This window comes from Bolinopsis microptera, chromosome 1 (assembly GCF_026151205.1).
Source record: "Bolinopsis microptera isolate Bmic1 chromosome 1, MBARI_Bmic_1.0, whole genome shotgun sequence".
In the NCBI taxonomy this organism is placed as follows: domain Eukaryota; kingdom Metazoa; phylum Ctenophora; class Tentaculata; order Lobata; family Bolinopsidae; genus Bolinopsis; species Bolinopsis microptera.
In genome coordinates, this window is record NC_087072.1 from 5,520,081 (window position 1) to 5,538,450 (window position 18,370).

General features: G+C 39.9%; 2 protein-coding genes across 2 annotated transcripts in view; both read left to right on the forward strand.

Annotated features, from left to right (window-relative positions):
- LOC134826423 (ATP synthase subunit beta, mitochondrial-like) overlaps positions 1 to 18,178 on the forward strand; it is a 76,117-nt gene extending 57,939 nt beyond the window's left edge. The window contains exons 2-7 of the mRNA XM_063838793.1: positions 15,678 to 15,913; positions 16,085 to 16,381; positions 16,543 to 16,871; positions 17,028 to 17,375; positions 17,528 to 17,729; positions 17,951 to 18,178. Coding sequence (XP_063694863.1) covers positions 15,679 to 15,913; positions 16,085 to 16,381; positions 16,543 to 16,871; positions 17,028 to 17,375; positions 17,528 to 17,729; positions 17,951 to 18,033 — 1,494 coding nt within the window. The 5' untranslated portion in view covers position 15,678 and the 3' untranslated portion in view covers positions 18,034 to 18,178. The remainder of the gene's footprint in view (positions 1 to 15,677; positions 15,914 to 16,084; positions 16,382 to 16,542; positions 16,872 to 17,027; positions 17,376 to 17,527; positions 17,730 to 17,950) is intronic.
- LOC134826865 (pre-mRNA-splicing factor ATP-dependent RNA helicase DHX16-like) lies at positions 12,141 to 15,524 on the forward strand. The gene is made up of 2 exons (XM_063839372.1): positions 12,141 to 15,090; positions 15,210 to 15,524. Exons 1-2 carry the CDS (start codon positions 12,151 to 12,153, stop codon positions 15,327 to 15,329), a joined length of 3,060 nt encoding a protein of 1,019 aa, XP_063695442.1. The 5' UTR covers positions 12,141 to 12,150; the 3' UTR covers positions 15,330 to 15,524.
- Positions 18,179 to 18,370: the final 192 nt, after the last annotated feature.

Below are 18,370 nucleotides of genomic sequence, written 5' to 3' on the forward strand. Positions count from 1 at the left end.
AGTTGAGCCGAGTAGATGATAGATCAGTGTGTGAGAGTGAGTGTGTATCAGTAGGGCTTAGAGTTGCTCTCGTGGGTTGAGATCTCTCCAACTTTTCGTATCCTTCCTTTGGTGAACACCCCCTACCTACCTAAAGTAGAAAACATTGAGATTATCCACAGAAAAGTTGGGGGATCTCCACTCATAACATCGTAACCATTTTGTGTGACATTGTATATTTATATATTACTATATTAACAACCCGGCGTATTCAAATAACCAGCTCGTCCTAAGAAGCTTAGATATCGTAACTATTATATATCTAATATATTCATACGGTGATATTCAATTCATAATACTAAACATGCTGATAATGATAATGATGATAATAATAATAATAATAATGCCAGTTGTCTAGAGATTCGGTGGCTGTCACGTGACATTTGATGTCACCCGGGACCTCGCTGATCGAGTGGTGACATGTGGTATTCAGCCACCGGAACTTTGTCAACTTTGTACAAAGTTCTACAAAAGGAAATGTTCCCAAAATTAATGCCAGAATATTGAGCACCCTTGCCTGGTGTGCATTTTGAAGATATTTTATAACCTTTTTTGAACATCTGAGCTTGCTTGAGCGAGCGTTCTTGGTAACATTTCCAAAATTCTTTTGAAAATAATACATTAATTGTTGTGATTTAATATAGGAAAAATATGAGTGGTAAGTTTTCTATGAGCTTTTATACGAACCCCCGTTTGATGGGGCCCCTAACTCGAATTAATGTATATATTGTAAAATAAAGAGTTCTTTTGGTCAATATTTGCGATTTCGTAGAAGCTCTACCCATCACCCCTTACCAATTAGAAGAAGCACAGAACATGACAACAGTTCGAAACTATCTTCCTAGCTCCAAATTATATGCCCATCAACTTGTTCTAATTTTTGCAGAATTTCGAAACTTGACGCACGGCCACAGCATTGTCAAAGCTTCAACATTAACAAAAAATAGGAATTCTTTTAAACATTTACTTTCAAGACCTGACAGGCGTCGCCCTACGGACAGTTTTAGGGACTTCTTAAACCTTAAACTTAATAATTAGTTCAATCTTGTCATGTGACCTGACTGTCTTGGGCCGTATCCCATAAAGGCGAGCACTACAAATTTACTTTCGACCTGAGAAGTCTTACAATCGGACAGGAAGCGCGAGTAGAAAGATATTGGTAAGGTTTGAGGGAATCATTAAGGGGAACAAATAACACTGGTTTTGTGAAATATGGTGTATTGATTGCTGGAGTGATGTTTATTGTTGATTAATAATTATATTAAGCTAAGAGTAAAATTACTGTGTTTAATTTGTTCAAATTTTATCAATTAAAGAATTAATATCAGAAAATTAAAATTCTGATTGCAAAGAAAGAAAAGAATAACTTGAATCAAACCACATCGGATGCAATTATGAGGCAGATGCTGCTTAAAGTTTGTCTAAAACGGTTAAGTTCGATATAAAAAGTCATAGCTTGACGACTATTGAGCTGAGTTACTCTACCCCAACTCTAAACATGGTAAGATAGTTCAATACCGATGTAGAATCCACTATTCCAACGAAAACCTATTTATTTTCGTAATTGAAACAATAATTCATTTTGAGTCACATTAAGGTTTGAAAGTTGTGTATAACTTGATTTTGAGAAAGCAGTTGACCAACAAACTAGTGCTTGTGACCACACTTCTGCACACCGGCGCCTGCTCAATAATACGGAATCCCGTCAGTACCATATCATCTACCAGTACCACATTTAATACCTGATACCAGCGCTCAGGAGTTACTAGTTACCGCCACTGAAGACTATATTAGGTTACATCGTCCTGCACCAGTCTCCCTAAGACTAAGTACCTAGAGTCTAGACGGCAGGTAACGCTTTAAGTGCCGTCTAGGTAGGGTCTACATGCTCCAGATGTTTCCTCCAGTCACATCATCTCCCAGGATTCCGGGCCCCATCAATTCAGTACCAATCTAGTACCAGATCCCATCAATCAACCCCCAACAATAAGAAGCGGTCACATGTTCGTATGCAGGGTTAATACCAGCAGATCAATTAATGCTAGCCGTCACTAATTGCATCCAAGATACCATTCATATTATCTGTTTACCACCATGTCATAAGTTAATAAGTAGTCCGTGGATTGGTCCACAGACTGGGTCGTGCTTCTTGGATACTGCCGATTAAAGCACTTGTCGCTAAAATACACTGAATTTGAAGGGTTTTGAAAACGGACAAAGTATTGAGTTAAGAGCAAAATTAATTTTGTCTATCCTCACTAATTTGGAGAATTGACTGTCTTGTCTATATCCTTATATCGCAGTAGATCCATCATGATGTCTGAAAATACGACAGTGAAAATAGTAACGACTAGAATGAGGATTGAGTATGACACGTATGATTCTATATAATATCTTGATTACGCTAAGGCGTTCGATAAAGTTGATCACAAACTGTTGATCAGGAAACTTCACCTCTATGGCTTAAATCCAAAAATCATCAAATGGATTGAATCTTTTCTGTCAGACCGGAAGCAAGCTGTAGTGGTCGACGGCCACTTGTCATTTCTCGCTCTGATCATCAGTGGTGTCCCCCAGGGAACAGTCCTCGGGCCGATCTTGTTCCTTATTTTCATTAATGATATTGAGCATTGCATAACTGAATCCATCATCAGATGCTTTGCAGACGACACTCGTGTTTCAATATCGGTAACCTGTGAACAAGACGTATCTGTGTTACAAAACGACTTGAACAGTGTCATAAAATGGTCTGAACGAAACAATATGGCACTACATAAAGACAAGTTTGAGTACATGTGTCACAGACACAATCGACGTAGTGCTCTCGTCGAACTTCCTTTTGTTAGTGAACTATACCAGTACTCAGTATCCAAAGACAAGTCACTCGCACCTGTAGGTCAACTAAGAGACCTCGGGGTTCTCGTCTCCAACGATCTATCTTGGCAACCCCACATCAAGACCGCAGCAAACAAGGCTCGACAAAAAGCTGCCTGGGTTTTCAGTGTCTTTCAGACAAGATCTCCAGTCATAATGCTTACGCTTTACAAGTCGATGGTTCGTAGTTTACTGGAATACTGTTGCCCGCTATGGCACCCCTCCAAGATATGTGACATCCAGGAGCTTGAAAGCGTACAGAAAGCTTTCACCGCAAGGATTACTGGAATGCGTGATCTCCATTATTGGGACCGTCTTCAACGGCTATCTCTGATGTCTCTACAGCGTCGCAGGGAGCGGTTCATTTTACTTCATATGTGGAAGATTCTCCATCACCATACCAGCAACGACATTAACGTGCAGTTTGTCTCCAGGCCACGTTTTGGAAACCTTGCAGTCATTCCATCTGCATGCAGACACAGCTCAGCAGCAAATCAGTCACTGTATGATAATTCATTTGCAGTCATAGGCCCAAAATTGTGGAATGCAATGCCTTACCATTTGAATTCCATCGGCGACCGAGAGCATTTCAAATCGCAGCTCACCCAGTTCATGCTATCTCTTCCGGATACACCGCCCATCAGGGGCTACACTCCTCAGAACTCAAACTCGCTGCTTTGCTGGAGGAATGACAGAGAGATCTCCTCTCTGTGGGGTGGTCACACAATGTGATGGCCCTGTTAAAGCTTAACGAATCTCAACATAGGTGACATAGGTAGGTGTATATATTATTACCACACATAGTACGTCTTATAGCTGGTATTAGCTGGTATTTCGTTATGAGGAGTTTCCCAGTAATTTTATTGCTCGTTGTCTCAGTTAGAAGCTATGAGAAGATATGTGAGTTCGTATATAATAACCCTGATTGGGTGGATCATTCTAACAAAGAAGATACTTTCTTCGAATATAGAGTTGAGAAGGGCAAGGTCACTGGTATTGTAACTACCAGTTTTGATATAATATCACCAACATGTGAATATAAACAAGCAGACCATCAGATTCATGATTTCTTGAGGTTTTACACTCGTGGATCTGGAGAACTATTTCAATCCCTGGTATTCAAGATACGTTACAGCACGGACAGTGAGTACACCTACTTTACAATATTAGGGAAGAGTGATAATGATAAGCAGATTGGAGTTACAGACTATGTAACAGGTAAAGCAGCGGATATTCAGATATCAGACCTGTACTCTGATTACTACAAGATCTATCTTGGAGACCCTGGTGATGCTACAAGTTTGGACTACAACTTTAGATCAAAGGACTATTGGAACTTGTTTCAGAATAACAACGTGCGTCTACAAGACACAGTACGGATAAAGAATGATGGACGATGCACAGTATTTAAGTACATATCAGCCTGTTCTGATCCTACACCAAGACTCCGCGACGAAGAAGAAGCTATAACACAAACTGTGAACCTCGGCGCCCCCTACACTCTCACCTGTGCTGGCTCTGGAGCTCCTTATCTTGATGTCAAGTGGATTAAAGACGGTGAAACTACTTTTATACATCCAACTAATACCTACACCGCTAAAGAGGCGGATCACAGGATAGAATCGACTGTCACTATAGGTAGGGTCTCTACTGCTCACCTCGGAGCTTGGACCTGCACAATCCTCAACAAGAACTTCGGGAACAGTGTAACTAAGACATGCATGTTACAGCTCCCATACTCTGTATCGCTCATTAGCACCCCACCTTTAGATTACTACACAGCAAATAGTGAAGAAACTGAGTTTAAATGGGTTGTACAAGGATGGCCACTAGAACAAGTTGCACTAGATTGTGGAGGTAAAGGCGCGGTAACAAGAGATGAGAGTGGATATACCTCCTCCACTCCTCCTCAGGTCATATTAACACTAACTCTGAGTAACCAGGATGAGGTGAGCTGTACTCTGAAGAATGGAGATAACGACCTCGATACTCGTCAGATCACTAGAGTTGGATATACGTGTGAGGCTGGAGAGGGTGGAGTTGGTAAAGACTGTGAGGAGTGTCCAGCCAGACAAACAAGTAGAGCTGGAGTTGGTGAGTGTTTCTCTCCTGAAAGCTATTGTTCGGACGGATATTGGGGATATAGTGGGGTGAACTGTCAGCCGTGTCCGGACAACCGAACCAGTAGACATACAACTGTGAAAATACAGGAGTGCTTCCTTGATGTTAGTTACTGTGCTGAAGGACAATTTGGATACGGAAATAACTGCAATCAATGTACATTGTACAGAAGGAAATACTAGCCATGCTAAACCAAAGAAAGAAGCTGAATGCTTCCTTGATGTTAGTTACTGTGCTGAAGGACAATTTGGATACGAAAATAACTGCAATCAATGTACAGAAGGAAATACTAGCCATGCTAAAACAAAGAAAGAAGCTGAATGCTTCCTTGATGTTAGTTACTGTGCTGAAGAACAATATGGATATGAATATAGCTGCATCCAGTGTCCTATAGGAAAGACAAGCCAACCTTCTACAAAATCCATAACTCAATGTTATACTTCTGAAGATCTAAAAGGTAAAGTATGCTAAAAGTGTTATAAATGTTCACAGTTTCCACTTAGCCGCATAAGGGTGGGAGCAAGGTGGTTTTGAAGACCATACTGTTCTTTGGAGCGGAAATGAGCTATAGTTTTCACTAACGAGAGTCAGACAACTTACGATTTCTCGTCTCAAAAGTGTTAGTGTTGGTTACCTAACGTGGATCTAATATTCTTTAACTTTCTCAGGTAATAAAGTGACTCTACACGTTTTGTGGAGTCTTGCTGGTGTATTTTTCTTAATCACAGTCATGGTCCTCACAGTGGTTGCTACACGTAACTTCCTTGTCATACGTTGTATGACCCGCCGCGCACGAAGTTTCACTATAGTGAGCCGCGCGCGCGGCTCACTATAGTGAAACGACCGTGGGGGTCACCACGTGATACAAAAACTTCCTGCGCAGTAAGTGCACTAGTTCAAACCTCAGCTCTGAACCCGAGTGTGTGGACACAATTATAATGTATAACACAACCGCCCCAAAAACTCTCCACTGTGTCACCTGAAGAAGATCTGGACGACACTTATAAATTTATCAACTCTGATCTGACCTGACTTAATAATTACTATAATTACACTATCTTCATTTATTTTGACACTTTGCCCCACTCATATTATTAAGTCATGGTTAAGAAATAAATACTATCAAAATATTATTGTAAGAACAACATTTTAATTTTTGCATTGTTAATAGATTGACCCGACGCACGCTACTTCGTATAGTACTTCATACTTGCCTTTTATCTTTAACATTTAAGAATAAAGCGGCGCGAGCTATAACTCGATCGAAACGAGTATTATCCGTCAAAACTTTAATCCTAACCATCAGAACATCATTATTCATTATCATAATGACATTAGTCATGAGTATTGAAAACAGTTTATCAAATAAATTTGTATTTGATACACGATGCATACTTCTTTCGTGTACGCCGGCCGGCAGGCGCGCGCGAAAAGTGATATGCATGATGCAACGTGTATCAAGTATGTATACTAAATGTATATTACGTGGAGCGATTTAAGTAACTGTTAAGTTATTGTCTTTTAGTTCTTTTTTGTTTTACTTTGAAGTGTTTTTGTAAAATATGTTGATAAACTTTGTATGTAAACTCCTTTTCGGCGTTATCAAAAAATATGCAACACTAACATTTATTATTGATTGACGGTGTCAATCCGTCGAGATCGTTGCTCTGCGAAGCAGAGCAACGATCGATGCGAAGCAAGAATGCTAGTTCGCGCGGCGCGTCGAAGCGGCAAAGTCCTCCAAGCTTTCGCACCGCTGCGGGCGCGCTTGTTTCACAAGTGGTGAGGCGGGCGCGCACTACTGCAAGCGCAAGGGCTCTGGATAGAGCAAGCGTATGTGTGTCAAAAAATAATGATACACATGCGCTTCCTAGGTAGCGCATGTGACCATGTGTGTCAAAAAATAATGATACACATGCGCTAGCAGGTTTATCATGTATATCATTAGGTGGCCCATGTGTGTCATTTTTGTAAAATTGCTGTAAAATCTCTATCTAATATTCTAATCGCTATCTTTATCTATTTATATATGTATTTTATCCTTATCTCTATTTTATCTTTAAACTCCTCTCCGCTCGCCTCCCGTGTGAAACGAGCGCGCTTGCACGCTGCAGTGGCGCGAAAGCACATGGTTAGGTTGTAGCGCGATGCACTACTGGGTCGCGCGCGCATCCAATAATGCTTCTCGCAACCACTTAAGCAGATCGGCGGGATGCAAAGGATTGACATCGTCAATCAAATGGTTAGGTAAAAGCTTGACCATTGTTAATGGTCTGGCCCGGCGCGCGCTACTTCGTAGCACTTAACATTTCGAGTAACATCCGTCAAGGTGAAAACGCGTGTTGCTGCACAGGCTATAATGTTACATATTAATTGACGATTTCAATTCATCGCAGCTCGGCAAGGCCCAGTAGCACATATTTTGCTGATCTAACGAAGTGGTTGCGAAAACAGAAAAGCATTATTAAATGATCTGAGTGGCGCGGCCCAGTAATGCAACGCGCTACAAATAGAAATCAGAGTACAGAGTTTGATAATGGTATGTATATTGATTCTAATTGCTTTTAGCTGTCAGGGACCGGTCTTGCTCGAGTGTAAAGTTTTAAAGTGATACTCGTCTAAATTTCTTCGAAGTAGTGCGCGGTTGTTTTCTCGAAATACTTTACCAGCCGTGGCTGCAGTAGCACTGAAACAAGCGCATCACGTAGTATACAGTATATTCACATAGCCATGTGTATACGCGTACTGCGGTCGCGCGCTACTGCAAGCGAGAGGGCTCTGGTTAGAGCAACGTAGTATACGAAGGCACATGATTAGGTCATAGGTGAAGCTGCGCCTATTCCTTCGAGCGCGGCACTTTATTGAGCTTCTACAATCTATATGAAGGGAGCCGAACAAGAAATTATTAAGCTAAGTACAATTATTTTGCTCGAGGAAAAGTGCTACTAAGCTGATCATAGCGGCCTAATTGAGCATTAATCGATATGCAGTTGCAGTTGCGATAAATATTATTTGTTGCGCGGCTTAGTATTGCATCGCGCTACAATAACTGTGTAATGTCTCCTCGGTCTTATCAGCTGGGTGAGAGGAAACGAGACTGACGGTTAAATGAGACATGAGAAGGGGCCATGCCTAAATCTAAAATATTTATTGAGTATCCATTCAGTACATTTACATTGTAGGGTACCGTCACATGGGGACTTCAGTCTATTATATTTATGTTCATAATCATATAGATTAGGCTTGGGGGACTTCGCCGCTTCGACGCACCGCGCAAACAGCAAAGTAGCATTTTTGCTTCGCATCGTCGATCGTTGACATCGTAAAGTAAAGTAAAGTAAAGTAAAAGTAAAGTAAAAATTATGACATAACATCATCACTAATGTCTACAAAGCATCATCACACTACATGGAAAAATAACTATTTCTCCATCAAATTTAAAGGTAATAATTTATCAAATATTAATCATGAATAAAAACAACAAAACAAAATTTAATTTATTCATACTTCCCAGTGGAGTAAAGATTTATAAAACGTTTCTTTGCTACATAAGGATGGAACCACAGATAATCATTGTGTTTTTCCTTATTACTGATATAACTGGTACCTTCAGTTCATGGTGTGAGGAGTCAAGAAGAAAAGAAAGTAACAAAAACGGTTGCTGACACAGCATTTGGACTTACACCTAGTATGACCTCCTATGAGTGCCGTTAAATTATTAACAGGAAAATTGTTTTAATTTTGGTTGATCGAATGTTTTATATCAGATGTTGATCTCTTAAAGATAGGTGTATATTTTTGCTATTATTTCTATGAAAGGGGAGGTACGGATAAAGTACCAAACCTTATTGTGTATATTTGGTTGCAACTCCGGTAAATGATGAAACATGTCTCTTATGAGAGTGATACCGTGAGTTGCTTCCTTTTTTTTTTTTTTTTTTTTTTTTTTAAACTGGTACCTTCAATTCTTGTTAAAACTTCTTTCGAAACATTCCAAAAATGAAAGTCATTTACAATACATTTAGAAATCATATTCTTTTTAAAACTTTCCAATCCAATTTTAAAACTCTAAACTGTCAAGCATTTCTTCACCTCCGAAGGGAGTTTGTTCCAATAAGGAACAACCCGCTCTGGAAGAAAAGAACACTGAAGATTCTTGACCTTTGTCACACTCTTACTACATCTATTGGATGAAACCAGATTAAGACCTGATCTGCTTGGTCTGAACAAGTCTGACCCATAATCAGTCAAGCCATTAATAACCTTAAAAGCTTCAATAAGGTCCCCACGTATTCGCCGCTCTGCCAGCGTTGTCAAATTAAGGATTTCCAGTCTACGGCTGTAAGAAAGAGTACCCACCTCATCAATCAGACGGGTAAACCGCCTCTGGACGCTCTCCAGCTCCAAAACAGTCCTCCAACTTCCATGAGCCGCAACTGGATTCAATCAAAGATTAGGCGGTATGACAGGCTGACCGCCGCCCAGTAAAGTGTAACGTAAACACTAAACATAGTACTATACTATAACACTGTCAACTGTACAAGTCAATTCCTATGAGGACAGTTTGTTGCTGTTATGTTTCCCAAGTGTCTTTTGTTTAAGTTTAGAAAAGTACAGGTCAGCATGCCTATAGAGGATGCAGGAGGCCTTGTCGAAACATCGATTGAAACATTACATATTGTATCTCAGTTTGGGGTGATGCAGCACTCTTTAGGACAGCAAGTATCTGGCTGTCTCAGAAGCACTGTGTACGGGTCCTCTTTGGTGATAAAGAGGCATACCTAAACAAGTTCCTTACATGTGCAAGAACAAGAGAGTTTGACAGCCAGGCACTTGACCATACATTCTTCCAACTAGAGCACTGTAAACCACTTTTCAAGCAACAAAACATCCTGGCTTTCAAAAATTTATATACATATCACACATTTATGGAAGTTTTTAAAATACTAAAACTAAGGTGCCCAGCATCACTGCAACAGCATTATCAGTCATCTTTTAGAAAGGAAACCACTATCATTTCACAACTCCCATCTAATGACTTCATATCAAGATCCACCAAAATTTGGAACACAATTGCACCTAAACTTAAGCTCTTTGACTACTCCTACAAGATTAGCCTTGCTAAAAGTCGCCTGAAAAAGGCACTTCTAAAGCTGCAACATGCTTATAATGATTCGGCATGGACCACAAGCGATTATGACATAATGCAGCTGTCATTTGAAAACAATCCCCTTCATCAAATTTAATCCACTGATCTCGGCCCACAGGCTCCTCCTATTAAACAAATTTGATTTTGGTAAATGTGTGCTGACTCCACCACCTATGTATTTAACCTAATATTTAGTGTATTACAGGTAGAAATTGACTTAGGTAGGTATTTTTCTCTTAGGTAGATATTAAGAATTTGGTTAATTTCTTAATTGTATGACTATTTCCATTACTGAGACGTTTTTAATATTTAATTTAGGAGGGTTTTTGAAATTTTTATAGGACTGGTTCACAGAGTGAACAGATTCCAGATTTATATATTTTTAAACTGATATTTAATAAATGATTAAAAGAACCAATATTAAAGTTGCCATAGTAAAGCCTTTAGGTCCAAAAATATACCCATTATGCTCCCGTAAAAACAACTCTAAATCAGTAGGCTGTCACTCTATTAATGCACCACACCGCTTCCTCCACTGCACTAAAAGTTATACAATAAATTCTACAATCCTAATTTTGTATCGTGATGGAGACCGGTGTCCATACAAAAATTTTACTAGGTTGCCGTTTGGTGTGAGCAATAGCGAACAGCACGAACACTCCTTTGCCCCGTCAACCTATATCTAATCTATTTAAAGAGTGACAACCATACTACACATTGAATTAGGATTCCTTTAAATATCAAATTGATTTATTGTAAACTTGTTTACTCTGTAATAAATGGCATAAAATTGAATTTTTGTTTAACTGAATTTTTGTTTAACTGATCATCTTAGGCATCTTCAGTGAGTACATTGGAAAATTTATTAAACGATGATAGTAGATTTTATAAATATATTATATATTAAGGCTGTTCCGGGAATTATCTGCTCGCTACAGTGGAATAATGATACTCATCTATATTTTAGATGTATTGTTGACATCTGTATCGATTTTTTCGACCAAAAAGGTCACCCAAACAATATATATCCGATCAAATCAAGTGTTGCTCCTGGCAGAGCACAATACACAGGTGACAATCATAGTCACAAAATTATTTGTGCCATGAGCTTAGGACTTCCTTAGGTCATTGCAACGATTGAGTGAGCCTTGTGAATTCTGTCAGATCAGATGTTGTTGTTCCCTCAGTGTACACAGTATTGTCTCTGTGTATGATTGTATTGATTCATTAGAGCAAACCATGAAAGTAGCAATAACCTGGACATCCGAGTCTGATGTCCAGGTTTTTGTTACTTTCATGGTGATGATCAGACTTGATTTTCATTAAGTTTTCAAAGCACCGGAAGCAAGCTTAGTTTCTTATAAGGATAGCGTGAGCTGAACGCTCAATGACCACCTTGGTCTACTTGCTGTGAGGTGTCTCAGCTACATGGGTAGGGGTTCCCTCTTTTTACCAATTGAAAATGTCTCTAGTGATAATGCCGATACCAAATCACGTCATAGTAGAGGCTATGGAAATTGACACCGTCGTTTTAAAAGCGTTGTTATGGTCTAATTGTTATGGTCTAATTGTTATGGTCTAATTTCTCTAAGAATGCAACAAAATTTCAGAATTTCAAACGACATCAAAATTAGGCCTATCTAGCTTAGAATTCAGTTTTATTAGTAGCACCTAAAGGAGATCGTACCTGACACTTTCGGATAACAAATAGTGCCAATTACCACCAGACCATACCAAACATTTACTTTTTGGAGCAAACATATAGCAAGTAATCAGATTACAATTTTAACTGCATTTTAATGGCACATTGTGTTTTTAAAGGCAACTACAGGGAGCTGATGTGATACTATAATTTTTAAACACTGATGTATTGTACATTAAAGTATTTTGAAGTTCGTCTATTTTTGATATTTGAGTTCTATCATATGATGCGATAAATAGTAAATACTCTAATAACTTTCAGGATTATGACGAATATCAAACAATGGGTTGAAGATGAACTGCACAATATCCTTGGATTATCTGACAGTCTCCTCACTGAATACATTGTAGACCTTGCTAAAAAGTCCAATTCTGTTAGTGATTTGGTGTATGATCTTCACAAATCAGCTGGGGTTCCTAAAACGGACAAGCTTGAAGAGTTTGCTGGAAAGTTAATAGGACAATTACCTAAGAAACAGAAAACAGCTTCAGTAAATAGCAAGCAAGTTCAATTGAAAGCTGCCCGTCAGAGTGAGTTAAAGAATAAATCATATGCATTTATACCTGAACCAGAAGTGCCTAAGACAAAAGCACCTAAGAAAAAGTCTCGGAAGCAAAGCTCTGAATCAGAAGATGAAACTATTGTTGTGAAACGGAGAGGAAAGAAAGTTAAGGAACGTAAAAAATCTGAAATATCTCCAGATGATGAATGGGAAGCTGCTGAAAATGAAAGGGTAAAAGATATGAAAGATAAGGAAGAATTTGTAGACAGGCTGAAGAAGCGCGATAAAGGAGACACTCGAAATGTAGCTGAAGATTCAAGCAAAAATCGTTATGATGATGCTAAAAAGACCTTGCAATTAAATGAAGAGGATAAAAAACGGATGATTCCTGAACTCCGTAAGCAATCTCGACGAGAGTATGCCAAGAAAAGGAAAGATATGAAGTTGGAGGAGTTGGTTGATGACATTCGTGATGAAGAGTACCTTTTCAAGGATGTAGAGATTACTGAAAGGGAAAGGAATCAATTGGATAGAAAGAAAGAGCTGCTGGATCTAGCCCAAAGATATAACAAAGCAGGAGATGTCGAAAAAGTGCAGCGATATGCTATGCCAACTGAAAGTGACACATTTGAATACTATAATGATCCTGATGAGCAGTCAGGGCAGGAGCTAGGTCCTAAGGCTGAAATAAAAAGGTGGGAACAAGAGCAGTTGAATAAAGCTGAATTGAAGTTTGGTGCAAAAGCTGGCAAGAAAGAACAGAAGGAGTACGAGTTTCTGGTTGAAGATGCTGTAGATTTCGTTCTAGCTGATACCATCAAAGGGTCCAATGAAGGTGCACCAGAAGTTTCTGCAGCTGAAGTAAAAAAGCAGACAATTAAAGAATGTCAAGAATCATTACCAATTTATTTCTACAAAGAGTCTCTGCTTGATGCAATTAGAGAGCACCAAGTACTTATTATAGAGGGTGAAACTGGATCAGGTAAGACAACTCAGATTCCTCAATATCTTTATCATGGAGGATTTTGCGATAATGACATGAAAATAGGATGTACACAGCCAAGGCGTGTTGCTGCAATGAGTGTGGCCTCTAGAGTTGCTGAGGAAATGGATGTGAAACTGGGAAATGAAGTTGGGTACTCCATCAGATTTGAAGACTGCACCTCAGACCGTACTAAGATTAGGTACATGACTGATGGTATGTTACTCAGAGACTTTCTCGGTGAACCAGATTTAGCATCATACTCTGTTATGATAATTGATGAGGCCCATGAAAGAACCTTACACACTGATGTACTTTTTGGATTGGTCAAAGATATTGCAAGGTTTAGGCCAGATTTAAAGCTCTTGATCTCCAGTGCAACTTTAGATGCTGGCAAATTTTCAGAGTTCTTTGATGATGCTCCTATATTCAGAATTCCCGGACGGAGATTTCCTGTAGAAATTTATTACACGAAAGCCCCTGAAGCTGACTATCTACAGGCAGCTGTGGTATCAGTTCTTCAGATTCATCTGACTCAACCTAGTGGGGATATTCTCGTATTTCTCTCTGGTCAGGAGGAAATCGAAACAGCACAGGAAATCCTTCAGGACAAAGTTAGAAGACTTGGTAGTAAGATCAAAGAGTTGATAATCTTACCAATTTATGCCAATTTACCTTCAGAAATGCAAGCCAAGATATTTGAGCCAACACCTCCTGGAGGGAGAAAAGTTATCTTAGGAACAAACATTGCAGAAACATCTCTCACTATAAATGGTATTGTTTATGTGATAGACCCAGGCTATTGTAAACAGAAAAGCTACAACCCTAGAACGAGCATGGAAGCACTGACAGTGGTGCCCATCTCAAAAGCCTCAGCTGATCAGCGTGCAGGTAGGGCTGGTCGTGTGTCTGCAGGTAAATGTTTCAGATTGTACACTGCTTGGTCCTACACGAATGAGCTGGAAGCAAGCCCTGTTCCTGAAATCCAGAGAACAAACTTGGGAAATGTCGTTCTCATGTTAAAAAGTTTGGGAATAAATGATTTACTAAACTTTGACTTCATGGATCCCCCTCCTGCAGAAACCTTGATTGTATCCCTTGAACAACTCTATGCACTTGGTGCTCTAAACCACAAAGGAGATTTGACCTTGACTGGCAGGAAAATGGCAGAATTCCCCCTGGACCCGATGATGGCCAAAACCTTGATAGCTTCAGAGAAGTACGGTGTTGTTGAGGAAGTCATGACTATAGCATCAATGTTAGGAGTGAACAGTGCTGTATTTTACCGACCAAAAGATCAAGCTGTTCACGCTGATAATGCGAGAACCAACTTCTTTTCTCCAGGCGGTGATCATTTGTCTCTGCTGAAGGTTTATGAGAATTGGGCAGCTACTGACTATTCAACACAGTGGTGTTTTGAGAACTTCATTCAGCACAGGTCGATGAAACGTGCTCGGGCAATCAAAGATCAGCTTCAAGGCTTGCTCGACAGAACCGAAATCGATCTGCTGTCAAATCCCATGGAACATGTCGGAATTAGGAAAGCCATAACATCGGGTTACTTTTACCACACAGCGAGGTTGACAGCTAATGGACTTTACAAAACTGTCAAACATCAACAGAGTGTCCACATTCACCCTAATTCTAGCTTGTTTGAAGAACAGCCTAAATGGGTCATATATCACGAACTGGTTCTCACTTCTAAAGAATTCATGAGACAGGTAGGAATTTAATTTTAGTGTGTTCTTTAATATTTAATAACTGCCGACATTTTTCCCCCGCTCTGATGACTTAATTCCTCATCGTCAAAATGGTTACAATAATCCTCCTTTTTTTTCAGTCGATAGAGATCGAGAGTAAGTGGTTGGTAGAGGTAGCCCCGCATTACTACAAAGAAAAGGATATCGAAGAGAAGAAAATGCCAAAACAGCGTGGGAAAGCTAAAGCTGAACTGGGTTGACAGTTTTAAAGAGACTTGAGTTTGGGGTTCAAATATGCAGCGTTTGGTATTTGGGTATTGTGTTCAGAGGTTTAGCCAAACTGCATCGAAATATAGTGTCCTCCGTGAGCGACGTTTTCATAATTCATATTTTTATTTATTATGTATTCAATTTGTTAACTTTTAAAGAATATTTTAATTCTGTTTCGAACTATAGATCGGCTAATTTTATTGATCTTTACATTTATTTTTGACCGAAAATATTTTGAATAATTTTATCACAAAGTGATGTGTTTTTATTGCTTTCCAATATGCATCTTGTATTTTGTGCTTGTAATAAATCCTGAACTAACCACGAATCTCTTGTAGCATGTTTCGGACAGGGTTATCTCGACTCTTCACTCAGAGTGGCAGAGTTGCTTGCCACAACGCTAATGCTGTCCGTGCACTCTCCTCGGAGGTGAGCGAGGGAAAGGTTATCGCCGTTATCGGTGCTGTCGTCGATGTTCAGTTCCCCAACCAGCTTCCTCCCATCCTCAATGCTCTGGAGGTCGGTGGACGGGCCGAGGGACAGAAACTTACTCTGGAAGTCGCCCAGCATCTTGGTTAGTCTTCAAACTCATTCATCATGTAGATTGTAGATGCACTAGCATTTTTAGTTTTGTCCAAAAACGGGCTCTTTACTTAATTTTTGCATAGCATTGCGTCTGCATAATAAATATACACTGTAATGTAAAAATTTGTCCCCCCCATTTTGAAATTATTAAAACTCTTAGGTGATAACACCGTGAGGACTATTGCTATGGACGGTACAGAGGGACTCGTGAGAGGCCAGCCCGTTGCTGACACTGGTGCCCCCATCATGATCCCCGTCGGACCTGAATGTCTCGGACGTATCATGAACGTTACTGGCGAGCCAATTGACGAGCGTGGTCCAATCACAACTCTCCACAAGTCTGGTATCCATCAAGAGGCCCCTGAGTTCACCGACATGAGCGTCGAACAGGAGATCCTGGTAACTGGTATCAAGGTTGTGGATCTGCTTGCCCCCTACTGTAAAGGAGGAAAGATTGGTGAGTCTTCAGATATTTTTATTTTCCGGAGAATTTTTGTAAGAAAATTATGTACTGCGTCTCTTATCATCGTAACCATGGCAATCTAGGACACCGTCAGTTATATAATGTGAATGTGCAGTTTGCACTAGAATCCTCGTTGACAAAGTAAATCATTGCAGGTCTTTTCGGTGGTGCTGGAGTAGGAAAAACTGTACTTATTATGGAACTGATCAACAACGTAGCCAAGGCTCACGGAGGTTACTCCGTGTTCTCTGGTGTAGGAGAGCGAACTCGTGAAGGTAACGATCTCTACTACGAGATGATTGAGGGAGGTGTTATCAACCTTGAGGGACAGTCCAAGGTAGCCCTTGTCTACGGACAGATGAACGAGCCCCCAGGTGCCCGTGCCCGAGTTGCTCTGACTGGACTCACTGTTGCTGAATACTTCAGAGATCAAGAGGGACAGGATGTGCTCCTTTTCATTGACAACATTTTCCGATTCACCCAGGTAGGCAGCTTTTATCAAACAGCAGCTTATAATCTAAAGGTCTTCAATCTTCATATATGATACCAAAGTACAATATTACTGTATAGCTTGTCACAATGATAATTTTAACGTAAAATTTGTGACTCTAATAAATCTAAACTCCCTCTTCTCCTCTAGGCTGGTTCCGAGGTGTCTGCTCTTCTGGGACGTATCCCATCTGCTGTCGGTTACCAACCAACCCTGGCCACTGACATGGGTAGTATGCAGGAACGTATCACCACCACCAAGAAGGGATCCATCACCTCCGTCCAGGCTATCTATGTGCCCGCTGACGATCTGACTGATCCGGCCCCTGCCACAACCTTCGCGCATCTTGACGCCACCACTGTCTTGTCTCGTGATATTGCTGCGTTGGGTATCTACCCCGCTGTCGATCCACTCGATTCTACTTCTCGTATTATGGATGCTAACATCATCGGTAATGATCACTACGACATCGCCCGACGTGTCCAGAAGATCCTTCAGGTTCGTTTGCAGTAACAGAAAACTAATCTATTATTTGAATTTGTACAGGAATTAAAAGGATTTTGAAATCAAAATAATCAGTTTCTGATTATGACCAATAGTTATTATTAGCAAGGGTATTTTCTAAACTTAAAAAAAAAACCCTCCTACAGGATTACCGATCTCTACAAGATATTATCGCTATCCTTGGTATGGATGAGTTGTCCGAAGAGGATAAGTTGACCGTATCTCGAGCTCGTAAGATCCAGAGGTTCCTTTCTCAACCCTTCCAGGTCGCTGAGATCTTCACCGGAACCCCCGGAAAATTCGTCTCCCTGGAGAACACCCTCAACGGATTCACCTCCATCTGCAACGGTAAAAACCTTGTAGTTGTCCTTATAGTTATGCCTTCATTTATTTGTGAACTCCAATACGGGTAACCCTTGATTTCGGTAGAGAATACCCCTCAAAAGTTCTCGTTTTATAAACTATTTTTGTAGTTTATATTGAACGATGTAAATTTTACATCGTTCAATATTTATCCCAATATTCATCCCTCTGGTAATTATAATTCTAACACTGAACATTAATCTCAGGTGAACTGGATCATATCCCAGAGGTCGCATTCTACATGGTCGGTGATATCGATGAGGTCGTGTCCAAGGCAGAATCTCTCTAACTTACCTCTATCTTAGGCTCATGTTTACTCGGACTTTGAGTGGACTCGAGTTTTTGTAATTTTTACTAATATATATGATTTGATAAATGATGAAGAGGTTTTGTGTTGATGTACTAGTACTACAATGTATTAAGTTATTGTACAATATTCTCGCTTACTTTTGTTAGAAACATTCAGAAATGAAAAACAATTCTTTATGGACACGTTCATAAAAAGGTGGCACTAGAGATTGATTTTTCACTGCCAAAATTGTGTGAAGCATTTTAAAATACTTGTATCTCAAGGAGTATGCTATGTAAGTTAACCAAATTTTAATATGTGGTCCAAAAAGAGTCAA